Below are 13965 nucleotides of genomic sequence, written 5' to 3'. Positions count from 1 at the left end.
ACAATGGAACAGAATCAAGAGCCAGAAAAAAAAATCCTGACATAAAAAGTCAACTTGGGCGGCCAGTTGGCTCAGTGGGTTAGAGCGCAGCGCTTCATAACACCAACGTTGCCGGTTGGATTCCCACATGGGCCAGTGAGCTGCGCCTTCCACAACTAGAGTGAAAACAATGACTTGACTTGGAGCTGATGGGTCCTGAAAAAACACGCTGTTCCTCAATATTCCCCAATAAAGAAAAATTTTTTAAAAGTCAACTAATATTTGACAAAGGAACCAAGAATACTCAATAGGAAAGGATAGTTTCTTCAATAAATAGTATTGGGAAAACTGGATAAACAAGTGCAAAAGAATAAAATTGGACCCCTATCTTATACCACTCACAAAAATTAACTTGAAATGGATTAAAGACTTAAACATGAGACCTGAAATGGTAAAATTCCTAGAAGAAAACATAAGAGAAAAGCTCCTTGACACTAGTCTGGCAACAATTTTTTGGATATGACACCAAAAACATATGCAACGAAAGGAAAAATAAATAAGTGGGACTACATCAAACTAAAAAGCTTCCGCACAGCAAAAGAAACAATCAACAAAATGAAAAGACAACTTACAGAATGAGAGAAAATATTTGTAACTACTATATCTGATAAGTGGTTAATATCCAAAATATATAAATAACTCTTAAAACTCAATAGCAAAAAAACAATCTGATTTAAAAAATGGGCAGAGAAACTGAACATTTTTCCAAAGAAGACATACAAATAGCCAACAAGTACATGAAAAGGTGCTATACATTACTATCAGGGGAATGAAAACCAAAAACACAATGAGATATCACTTCACACCCGTTACAATGGCTATCATCAAAAAAGTCAAAAGATAACAAGTGTTGGTGAGGTTGTGGCGAAAAAGGAACTCTGTGCACTGTTGGTGGGAATGTAAATTGGTACAGCAACTAGGGAAAACAGTGCAGCAGTCCCTCAAAAAGTTAAAAACTACCATATGACCCAGTAATCCCACTTCTGGATATATATATGCAAAGAAAATGAAAATATGACCCCAAAAATATATCTGCATTCCCATGTTGATTGCAGCATTATCCACAATCGCCAAGATACAGAAACAAGCATCTGTCATCAGATGATTGGATAAAGAAGATGTGAGATAGATAGATACACACACAATGGAATATTATCCAGCCATGAGAAAAAGAAAATCCTACCATTTGTGACAATATGGATGAGCCTGGAGGGTATTATGCTAAGTGAAATAAGTGAGACAGAGAAAGACAAATACTGCATCACTTACATGTGGAATATAAAACAGGCAAACTTACAGAAACAAAGTAGAACAGTGGTTACCAAGGGCCGGGGGTTAGAGGAAATGGAGAGATAGTAAAAGGGTACAGACTTCTAGTATTAAGGTGAATAACTTCTAGGGATCTAATGCACTGCATGGTGATTATAGCTAATAATATTGTATTATATACATGAAACTTGCTAAGTGAATAGATCTTAAATGTTCCCACCACAAAAAAAGAAATGATAATCATGTGATGTGATGGAAGTGTTAGATGCTATGGTGAATCATCTTGCATACATAAATGTATCAAATCAACAAGTTATGTACCTTAACTTAGACAATATTACATATCAATGATATCTCATTGGGGGAAAAATGGCCATAGGGAAAGAAAGAAAATGCTGTAGATATTTATGACATATGTACATACCTGTCTGCATTCGTGTTAGACTGAGAGCTTAGAGAGTTATCTAATTCATTCTCACTTTCTTCCGACTGGCTATTAACAGCTTCTTCTTCTTCCCCATCATCTACTTCATTAAGAGCCTTTCTCAACACAAAAATAAGAGTAACAACACACGTTGGTTATACACACTTGCACACTCATCCGTTCTTTCTCTCTGTCATAACAGAAGAGAGGTACCTCTTTCTGACACTAATCCTGCCACATGTGTTACAACCCAACCCTCTCACCTTCTCCACTCTCTCAGTTGCCCCTTCTTTCTCCTGCATCTTCAGCCTCTCTCTGTAGTGGCTTCAGTTCATCCACATTTCAATGTGAGCAAGTCTTTCCCATCTTATCTTTACCCAATACTCACCTCGAGTGACTACCTATCTTTTCTTTCACCACCAAACGTGTAGAAAGAGTTGCCCCCCACTTCTCATTCGCCATCTAGGCCTTGCGACTTTGCTCCTGCTATCACTCCACTCAAACTGCTCTCTACAAGGTCAACATCAACACACTTGTTCCTAAATCAAATGGATATTTTCAGTCTTTGCCTTCCCTTATTTCTCTGACTCATCAGATGTTAACGACTATCCTTTCTTTCCTTCAAAATCATCTTGATATGCTCTTCCTTTTAAATTCCATGATACTGTATTTCTTGGTTTTTCTTCTCTTCTTCTGGCTGTTCCTTCCAAATCTTTAAATAGAAAATCTTCTTTTTCTACCCTTCTCTTACATCTGACGTGACTCGAGGTCCTCCCTTTGGACCTTTTCCCTCTCACCTGACTCTCTGAGTGACTGTATCTAATTCCAAAGTTGCAATTACAAGTCGCATGCTATTAATATCCAAATCTCTATCTTCATTCAGATCTTTCTTGTATCCTAGACATTTATATCCAACCGCCTAAATGCCTAAAAGATATCCCTGGTAAAACATCCTACACATATATACTCAACATGTCTAACCTTATTATCTTCCTAAACCTCCTATCATTCTTCCAGAAACCTTGCTCCTGCCACATGACCTAAGGGTATTATGACCTAAGACCATAAACAGCATCTACTCTGCTCAAGCCGGCAACTGGAAATTGGGAATTATCTTTCTTTCTCATCTATCCCATCAAATCAGCCACCCAATCCTGTCACTTCTACCCCTTTTTAATCTCTCAATCTACCCCTCTTCCGCTCCACCTTCTTCCCTACTGCCACTGCTTTGGTTCAGGTCCTCACCACTTCTCCCTAAGATTCCACCCTAAGTCTTCTAACCAGATCCTCTTGCCACGCTTGTCCTTCCCCAGTCTATCTTCCAGGCTACAGTGGATTCCATCATGGCTCCGTTCTTCTTAAAATCCGTTAGTGGCGCTACTCTTCCTTTCTGGTTCCTTACCCCTTCATGATCTAGTTTCTCCCTGGCCCTCTAACCTCAGCTTGTGACACTTCCCTGCTCTGCGACAGAGGCCATGATTATCTGAAAGTTAACCATTTAATAACATAAATGGTTTTTGGACAGTGATATGGTTAATAGATTTGGGCTATTTGAAATATGTGTAAATTCTATTTAATTGCCCTTGTCAGTAGAAAACAGTATACTTAACAAGTCTTTAATTCTTCTGGACCTTATAATACCCTAGCATGATCCTTCTAATTGATGATTCTCCTTTATTCAAAGATATAAATAACTAGGAAATTACACTGAACAGGTACTGAGTCCTAATCATTCATAAGAAGTTTTATTTTAGTATTAAATTCTTCATGTGCTTTTAAGAAGTGTTTACTATCTCAAAATTCTAAACATTTTGATTAATTAAGAGTTCCAGTTAGGTTAGGATATAGCTAGTTAATGTTTTACTACTGTAATATATTTCCCATGTAACTAGTCAATAAATTCCAAGTTTCCTAGGTAGCTACTTTTTAAAGCATACTGATAATACATTAGAAAAGACTAACATTTAATGAAAAACTAATACCTGCTATTATGTAAGCACTTCACATAACCTGTCTCAGCTGACCCTCATAACAACGGTGGTAGGTATATTCTCTTCCCATGTAACAAAAACACTCTGAGCCAACTCAGGCACCTAAAGAAATCAATAATCAATTCAAGATCAAACACCTGGCAGAATATGAACACAGATCCACCTGACTCCAAAGTGGAAGTGGAAAGATTCCCTGCTGTTTCCAACTGGCAGAGGGCGGCAGTCTTATGGAGCCAGGCAGCCCAGACTTGAATGTCATCTCTGATGCATGCTAAATAGCTATGTGATCCTGGACAAGCCACTTAAATTTTCTGAGCCACAGTTTCTCCATCTGCCAAATGGGACAATAATAGTATAGTTCCTAAGTAAGCACTCAATGTGTTAGTTATTACCCAGTCCTACCTTGTTTAGTACAGCTACTCAAAGAAAGTGCAATATGCTTGAGTAAGAACAATTCTAGCAACCACAATATGGTATTTGTTGATATTTAAGTTTTTGAAATGTTTACCACAATGCCTACATAAACTTAATTTCAGCATGAGCATTTTGGCTGCAAGCAGAGCACATTACCTGAGGCTCCACGACAGATTCACTAAGAATGGCCTGGGTGACAGGGTCTTGATTTACCACTATGGGACCTTGAGAGGAATTGGGAGCCATTGTTACATTCGGAAACCCTGCAGAAGGAAAATGTCATGATGATTTTGTTTCATTTAATTAAAGTGACTTCACAAGCACTCTACAGTGCCACAGATTTATATCATCATATAAAAAAAAAGCCTATGAAGTTGTTACTGTTCTTATTTTACAGATCAGTATACTGAAACTCAGAGAAGTACCGTAACTGGCCCAGAGTCATGCTGATAAGTGACTGAGCCAGGATTCGAACCTTAAACTAAACACTAATGATCAGTTTTTAGAGGTTAAGATAAACAATGGACTACATATACGTTAAAGTGAATAATGGTGTCTATCTGAGAAGAGGTGAAGTTCCATTTAGAGAGACTGAAGTTGCTTTAGTTTTCAAATTAGCTTTACACAATTTACATATAAACACAGATATTTTAATTATATGGTAATTAAAACTAAAAATTAAGTCATATTTTAAATTATTAAAATCTTGTACACTGAGCTATAAAATATTTGAGGAGACAACACAATTTAGTTTTCCCTCGCTGAGTAATTTGTAGTTGTTAATATTGTTAGTGAAAAGCAAACAAATCATAATGAATATATGCCTAACAACTCTTGCATGCTATCCACTCTAAAATACTTGTAATGTAAATAATATGATGACTGAAAAAAGATTTTAAATTCTTCCAAATAGCCAGTTGTGGACAATGGTTAATAAGAAAAAGAAGCTTTTGTTTGAATTGAATACTTTACCTGTGCGCCTACGAGGAAAATCAACAAACAGGTCTTTTGCTGCAGCCATCAAATTATCAGATTTTTCCAATACATCCTGCATCTGGTATTGATCAGAAAGAATCTAGACAGGTGTTAATAATAAATGTTATTCAGAAAAATATATATACTTATCAAATCACAAAGGAAAAGTCCATACACAGGCACAGAGCATAAAAAAAACCATAGGCCACTACCTTACTGAAATCCTTCAGTAGAAATAGCCTTAAGTACCAGTAGATGGGGCTGTTAAAATAATTAGTGGATTTCAAATGCTTGGCTGCAATCCTGAGAAACAGATTATTAAATTGTGACCCAGTACATACACATATAAATATAAACATAAACACATAACAATGTAACAGTTTTACTTAATCTTAGTCTTTGAAAATCACTCTGATATTTTCTTTTTCATTTCTATTCTACTTTTTAAAATGATGGTTGTAATCTCCTAACTTGACTTCATAATCCATTAACAAGTTGTGATCCACAATTTGAAAAATATTGATCAATGATATGAATCTTTGAGGCATAAACTCAAAGGTATGAATCTTTCAGCCATAAACTCAGAGGTTTCAACCACTAAAGTGATTTCAGGTAATGACTAATGGGGTCATTACCACAACTTAAAAAACATAATGTAAGATGTGCATTTGGGGGCATAAACAAAAAAATGATAGTTCTTTCTGTATTTATAAACAATTCAGGTGTTTATCCTGGAGAGATGAGAACTCAAAAACTACCATTACAGTAATGCCTCTGATTCTGCACTTTCTAATTAGGAACTTTCATACTGATAAGCAAGGAGACACACTAGAGTAAAAACAAGTCAACTCTACCCACCACCAGATGGCATTCCTAAATTGAAAGGAGTCTCAAAATTGGAAACTCCCCTTGCCAACGCTGACTCAGATCAGTAAGACAAATGCTGTTACCAGAATTTCTCTTGACCATTTAAACAAGTACATAATAAGACCTCCGTTATTGTTTCAGGACACAGACAAAAATAACAAAAGTCACATTCTGCCTTTTTCCCCTTCTTCCCCTGCTACGGCCAAGGAGGTTGGCTGACTCAGTTGGTGAGAACAAAGTCCTGAATTTGTGCCTTCCACAAAGAGTAAGCTTGGGAATGGGATTAGGCAAACAGAACATTTGGAACCAGTCCTAGGCCCAGTCAAGAGATACTAAGCAAAATCTGACCTCTTTAAACTTACTTTCTTGAGGTGTAAATAAAGATATGATCACCTCTCCACACCCACAGAGATGTTATAAAGATATGGACACACTGAAAATCTGTATACCACTCTAGAGATATTTGAGAATGTTGTTACAACTTAAATTGTATTATTCCATGCACTAAATTTCTATCCCTGGTTAGCCATCTTGCAAGTATGTGCAATCAGAGCTTAGGAAAGAGAGTAAATGGTGCATTATAATGTATCACTTGTACTAGAAAAATTACACAAAGAATATTTCCTAATGGCAATTTTAAGTTTACTATTTTTTAAAAAAAATAAAAATAAAAACATTGACTTCTTTATTTTGATAAATTGACAGAAGCAGATTGTGGAAGAATAATTTTATCATATGAAGACCTGGTATCAATTATAATGAGGTCTTCAACAAAGCCACTGCCCTGCTGCCCTCTACTAGTCTCTGCCCAGGGTCCTGGGGGCAGATGGACTGACTGGCCAGAGATCATCTATTGGCTTTCCTTTGCTCTTTCTAGATTTCTTTATTACTCCTCTCTGATAAAACATCCTCTTGACAGGTAAACCAATCTCTGCATGCCCACCTATATATATTCATTGCCCAGATGGGTTTGCAGAACACAAAGCCAAACTTATGAGTGGTGGGGTACATATCTCGGGAGGGGAAACAAAAGCCCAGAGTCACCTCAAAGGGTCTGCCTTTTTTCCTGGCCAGATTTGTATTCTTAGGCCTTTCACTGGGAATTACCACGTAACATTTAAATGTACGTGACTTGTCCAAAGTCGCCAAAAGATACTTATCTATAAAGAACCAGTCTCTCTTAATCCACTGTTCTTTTTATAGGCTCATGTAAACATTTATTTGGTAGATATAAGTCTTCCTGATGATTTATAAGATCAAGCCTTTCATATTTCACTAAGAAGCCTAATGAATTCCTCAAAAGACAGAGCGTGGTTTAAAGCCACAGTGAAAGGTCACCCAGAAGTGCCATAAGCTTCAATGCCAAACAAGAAGCAACACTAAGCACATTTCTTTCACAATTATTTCAGCCCAAGTAAAAGAAGGGTTTTTTGCTGTAGTTTTCCTCTTACTTCCGATATTGTTTATTCCGACACATCTGATTACTTATCCAAATATCCTTCATCTGTCAAAAGATGAAGGCAAAGACAAGTGGCTTACTGACGTGCTGGACAAGCACCCATTTTTTGCAAAGTAATCTAAGAGCACTGTGTATGAACTGAGAAAAATAATTATTGCAGCTTATCTATGCTATAAGGCACTAATTGTGTGCCGAGGACTCTGCTAATCACTGTAGAAATCTCCTAACAATACAATCATATAAGTAGTGTATTCCCATTTTAAAGATGAGAAAACTCAAACTAATAAGTTAATAATTTGTTAAAGGTCACATAGCCAGTAAGTTATAGAACAGGAATTCAAACTACGAAACTAGATTCTAATTGTCACCACTGCTTTTTTTCAAGGTCCACGTGTAGATCACTGTATAAGAATGCAGTAATTACTAGAGTCTCTCCAATTTGAATCAAATTTGGGGGACAAGAGAGGAATCTATTTATCTCTTTCTAACTCTACAGACAATGCAGTTGAAGCATTACCTCCTTTATGATGGACAATCTCCTTTTCTCAAGATTAGAAATTTCTGGTTTCTGCTTCTTCCATTTTCTCTTCAAAGCTTTTTCTTGGAGTTCCCAGTGTACTAATGCTCTGTTCTTCGATTTGTGGATTTCATGACGACGTACCTACATAAAAACAAGAATATAAAAGAATGTTTCAGGAACAAAGAAGTTGCCTATTCAGATGGTAGGACCACTTAATATATTTCATCTTTTTTCACTTTTTCTGGCTCAACATATGTATAATTATATTCACAGCCCAAATTTTCACACCCTTCTAAATTTTCAAAAAAGATTTTAAAAAAGAAGTCTCTAGAACTTCTAGACCTAGCTAAAAGACAAAATAAAAAGTACATTAATTTCTACTTCCTTTGTACAAGATTATTCACTGAACCAGTATCTTTTTTTAACTGCAGGTTAGGGCTCATTTAATGGGTGGCATTGTAAAATCAATTAGTGAGTCAAAACCCAACATTTTTTAAAAAATAAAATAGTATATAGAATAGGAAATATTAAGACACATTGCATATAATGAATTTTGTTAAACTTTTCAGTTACATATGTATGTACAATTGCGCGCGCACGCACACACACACACACACACACACACAGACTAAGCATAATATAAAAGGCACCAACCCACTGAGCCATCTTTGGCAAAGACACAGCCATTTCATACTCACACATCACTACCAAGAACTAACAGTGCAGTGTTTTTACAGCCCCTCGATGGCTGCATTTGCAGAACAACAGGGAAGTGGAATTTCTGAAGCAGAAGCAGAGATGTGAGCCACAGCTTAACAGTTAGAGGGGAGGAATTCATTGAGGTGGCTAAGGAATAAAAGCAGATGTTAGCTTTACAAGCACTTTAGTATTCAGACCTGAAAATATGAACAAAGCTGTGTGATAAAATGTACTGCTGTGTTTCCACTATATAAATAAGAAATCAATCCATAAAGAAGAGACTAACAACCAAGTACTGGGTAGGGATTCAGAGTCACAAAAAACAAATGAAGATGACATTTTTGAGACAATTAGGGAAACTTGAATGTGGACTGGGAATTAGGTAATGCCAAAAAATTATTATTACTATTGTTAGGTGTGATAATGGTACTGTGGTTAGGTAATCAAATGTCTGCATTTTTTACAGTGCAAACTGAATATGTAGGCACAAAATGCCATTCTCTGGGACTTGCTTTAAAATGCTTCAGCAAAGTTAAAAAAGGGTATGATAAATGAAGCAATTATATAAAGTTTTAATAACATTGTATCTCGGTGAAGAGTATATGGGAGTGCTTTATAATTTTGTCTGCACTTTCACTTGCGTTTGAAATTTTTCTTAATAAAAAAATTTAAGTCAGTAGAGCATCACTATTATCCTCAACAAACATTCAATGAGTACCTATCAGGACTAAGATTCCCAGGCCCACAAAGACATAGAAGATACGGTTCCAGTCCCTCAAAATCACTAATAATCTGCCCACGAAGGCCAGGATACACATATAAAGCTCAACAACATGCATTAGATGGCATATACTCAATGCCTTATGAAGGTAGTAAGTACAACAATAGTTCACAAGAGATACCACATGTCGGGCAACGTCAAAAAGTAGGACTTCAAACTTACTACAAAGCTATAATACTCAAGACAGTGTGGTACTGGCATAAGAATAAACATATATACTGTGTTTCTCCCAAAATAAGACCTAGCCAGACAATCAGCCCTAATGTGTCTTTTGGAACAAAAATCAATATAGGACCTGGTATTATATTATATCACACCATATCAGATTATACTATACCCAGTCTTATATTATAGTAAAATAAGACCCGGTCTTATATTACAGTAAAATAAGACGGGGTCTTATATTAATTTTTGCATTAGAGCTGATTGTCCAGCTAGGTCTTATTGTCAAGGAAACATGTTATCAGTGAAATAGAATTGAAAGTCCAAACTAAGCACTTATGTTACGGACAATTGCTTTTTTAACAAGGTTGCCAAGAAAATTCAATGAGGAAACAACAGTCTTTTCAACAAATGGTACTTGGAAAATTGAATATCCATTTGCAAAAGAATGAAGTTGTATCCCTACCTCATACTATATACAAAAAGTAACTAAAAATGGATCAAACACCTAAACATAGGGGTTAAAACTATAAAACTCTCAAATAAAACATAGGAATAAATCTTTGTGAACCTTGGGTTAGACAATGGTTTCTTAGATATGACACTAAAAGCACAAGTGACAAAAGAAAAAATACATAAATTGGACTATATCAAAATTAAAAACCTTTGTGCTTCAAAGGACATCATCAAGAAAGTGAAAAGACAACCAAAAGAATGGGAGAAAATATTTGCAAATCATACATCTCATGAGGAACTTGTATCCAGAATATATAAAGAACTCTTACAACTCAACAATAAAAACACAAATAATTCAATTCTAAAATGAGTAAAAGATTTAAATAGGCATTTCCCAAAAAAAGATACTATGACCAATAATGACCAATAAGCACATAAAAAGATGTTCAACTAGTCAACATCATTAGTTATCAGGGAAAAGCAAACCAAAACTATACAGAGATTCCACTAGGAGAATTAAAACCAAAAGATGACAAAACGAGAATTGACAAGGGATGTGGAGAAATTAAAACCCTCATACATGTTGGTAAGAATGTAAATGGTATTCTCAGTCACTTTAGAAAATAGTTTGTCCGTTTCTCAGAAAGTTAAGTAGTAGAGATATCATAGGATGTAGCAATTCTACTCCCAGATATATACCCAAGAGAACTGAGACCAAACGTTCACACAAAAATGTGTATGCAAATGTTCACAGCAGTATTATTCATAATAGTAAAAAAGTAGAAACAACCCAAATGTCCAGAATAGGCAAATCCTAGAGACATAAAGTAGATTAGTTATAGCTAGAGATCTTTTTTTCTTTTTTTTTTTGGTAAGGGGACATAAGAAGTGACTGTTAATGGGAACAGAGTTTCATTTTGAAGGTCATGAAAATGTTCTAAAATTCGAAGGTGATGACGGTTGTATAACCCTGTGAATATACTTAAAAATCAATAAATTACATACTTTAAAAGGGAGGGTTTTATGGCATATGAATTATATCTCAATAAAGTTGTTTTTTAAAAACCTATAGAAACTTAAGAAAAATAACACTTGAACTAGCATAAGGAAGTACGAGGTGTGATCAAAAAATACAGTGAATGCTTAAACTTTTTAAAATTCATTACAGTAAAAGACACGTTGCCATTAATCCCCCTCAAAATACTCCTCCTCACTTCGAAGACACTTATCCCATAGTTCTTGCCACTTTCTGAAGCAGTTCTGGAAGTCCTCTTTCGTGAGTGTCTTTAGTTGCGCTGCCATTGCTGCCTCAATGTCCTGAATCATGTTGACTTTGAGGAAGAGCCAGAAGTCGCCCAGTGCCAGATCCAGTGAATAAGGTGGATGAAGACACACCATAATGTTTTTATATGACAGAAATTGCTGTACCAGAAGCGATGTGTGACACGGAGACTTTTCATTGTGATCAACAAATACGGTGAATGCTGTTGCTGAATGCCATCCAACGGAAAGGCAGGGATCTTCAATATGGGAAGCAGCGCAACGAACCTTAGTAACAGTGTGAGACAAGTTTCAACTTGTTCAGTGCCATCAGTCAGGTGTGAACTACAGTTGAGAGAAGGTGTGTTTTAAAGTGTGTGGTAAATCATCCTCCATCATGACAATTCTCTGTGTCACACATAGCTTCTGGTACAGCTATTTCTGTCAAATAAAAACATTATGGAGTGTCCTCATCCACCTTATTCACCAAATCTGGCACAATGCAACTTCTGGCTCTTCCCTAAAGTCAGAATGATTCAGGACATCGAGGCAGCCACGATAGCGCAAATAAAGACACTCACAAAAGAGGACTTCCAGAACAGCTTCAGAAAGTGGCAAGAACGATGGCATAACAAATCGAGGGGTAGTATTTTGAGAGGGACTAACGGCAATGTGTGTTTTACTGTAATAAATTTTTTTATTTAAACATTCACCATATTGTTTGATCACACCTCATAAAGTAAGATTTGGACAGGTAGAGAAGAAGGTAGGGAAACTGTTCCAAGTAAAGAAAATGGCATGAACTGGGCTCATATATGGAACGACACATGGCCTGTTCATTACTACATTGACTAGACCAGTATGTTTGTATAGAAAAGTAATAGTAAATAATGCTGAAGATATCTATAGATAGGAAAAGATAATATATGTATATAGGGCAATACTGGACTAGAAAGATTTGAACTGTAAAACAAACCTATCTAATGAAATTCTAATACATGCTAATTGATAGTCTTAGGTAGAATCAGGAAGTCCAGAAGATATGCTTTTTGTTTTTATATAGACATGAGCAAGATTAAACATAACTAAACAACTTCCAGGAAGTACCTTCAGTTTCTATTCTGAAATTAGAAACCAAATATCAAATAAAACATTGAACAATCTCAACTTTTGATATTAAACTTACCAGATCTTCAGGAGTTGCCCGATGAACTGTTAGATCATTCACAGTATTCTGCAAAAAAGATGAACTGTCTTTAAAGAAGAAAAAAGTTTTCATAAAAATTACTAGTATTTACTGGATTTTTAAAAACATGATTTTAAAGTTTATTTACCTTCTTTGAGTAATTTTCTTAAAGGAAAAATTCTCTTTAGACTAAGGTAAAAAGCTATTTGAAATCAGTATTTATTTGTTTTTTATAAGATTGATTTTCATTTTTTTCAAAAGCTGCCTTTCATTAATTTAAGCCTTCTGTACCTTTTTTCTTTTACATACCAGATGGATCTCAGTTAAAAGACTATATTTAATAAAATATGTCATCCTCCAAGAAACCTTTCTTTGAAGAGTTAAGGGGTTTGATCTTCACATTTTAGGAATAAAATTTCTATTTTAAATTGAAATAAAATTATTTTATATTTTTACATAATATATAAAACAAAAGTATTTATTTAAATAAAACTAAAATATTAGTTTCATTATTCAAACTTCTTACCATATTTTTTTCACATTTCTCAGAAAATTGTATCATGCCTATCAACAGATATTGTTCCTCTGTGTGTATTTAGGTATGAGGATGTACTGGATTTTAGTGGCTGGAAACGAATTCAAAATCCTGTAACCAAAAAATCTTCCTTGTTCTTTTAGGTGTTCTATTACTTTTAGGTGTCTTACAGAAAATAACAAACTATTTTTAGGTGTCTTAAAGAAAACAAGGACTAAATTCACCAAGCAGGCATACGTTATAGTAAAACAATGAATAAAATAGGATAGTATATAATTCAAATGAGTGTTAGCTAAAGTTGTAGTTTTCAAACAGTACTCCATGGAAAGAGGCACTTCTAAAGATTCCTAAAAGATAAACTGTGATCACTATAGAGAGGTGCAATTTGTGACCATGCAAACACCGTAAGCATAGAACCTATCATAATAAGAGATAGGTATAATTTCATAAAATGTGAAAACAGTCACTTAAGTAAAACCAATATGGCAGGCCTACCACACTGCACCATTCCAGGAGGTTCCTTTATATTCCAGTCTGTGTAAACAGTAGCCCCTTGGAATTGTGCAGTGTACCGCCTTACACAGCTCTCAGTAGCAGCCCTGCAGTTTGGCCCTTTCCAAAATGACTTCAGCCATTTTACTATACAGATTTGGTAAGGCAGGAAGTAAAACAAGTCAGAGTTTTACTTCTAAGAGAAATATAGAGACCTGAGTCTGTGAAATAGCTTTTGATATATTGTTCAAAGACTTAACTTTTCCACCATAGTTTATATTTAGCTCAAGGCGTTTCTATACTAAAACTGTTACTCCTTTCACCTTGATTTAGAAAAGTACAAGATACAACTATAAGATTAGAAGAATTGTTTTTAGTAATCATAATATAATTTAGGCATATAAATATGTGATATGCTTGGAATTAGTTCTCATGG

At 35.3% G+C, this 13965-nt stretch overlaps 1 protein-coding gene across 10 annotated transcripts in view; it reads right to left on the bottom strand.

Annotated features, from left to right (window-relative positions):
• The window catches only part of SPICE1 (spindle and centriole associated protein 1), a 59459-nt gene that overhangs the window by 25541 nt on the left and 19953 nt on the right, over window positions 1-13965 (bottom strand). For 9 of the 10 annotated variants that reach the window (XM_074331822.1, XM_074331796.1, XM_019734843.2 and 6 more), the window contains exons 3-7: window positions 12503-12550; window positions 7956-8099; window positions 5110-5212; window positions 4294-4400; window positions 1733-1848 (exon numbers count right to left, since the gene is read on the bottom strand). In XM_074331822.1, coding sequence (XP_074187923.1) covers window positions 1733-1848; window positions 4294-4400; window positions 5110-5212; window positions 7956-8099; window positions 12503-12550 — 518 coding nt within the window. Of the gene's footprint in view, window positions 1-1732; window positions 1849-4293; window positions 4401-5109; window positions 5213-7955; window positions 8100-8656; window positions 8796-12502; window positions 12551-13965 lie in introns of those variants that run through there. The other variant, XM_074331825.1, reaches the window with a different exon arrangement.

Source organism: Rhinolophus sinicus, linkage group LG01, assembly GCF_036562045.2.
Source record: "Rhinolophus sinicus isolate RSC01 linkage group LG01, ASM3656204v1, whole genome shotgun sequence".
NCBI lineage: Eukaryota > Metazoa > Chordata > Mammalia > Chiroptera > Rhinolophidae > Rhinolophus > Rhinolophus sinicus.
This window is presented reverse-complemented; position numbering and strand designations above follow the sequence as displayed.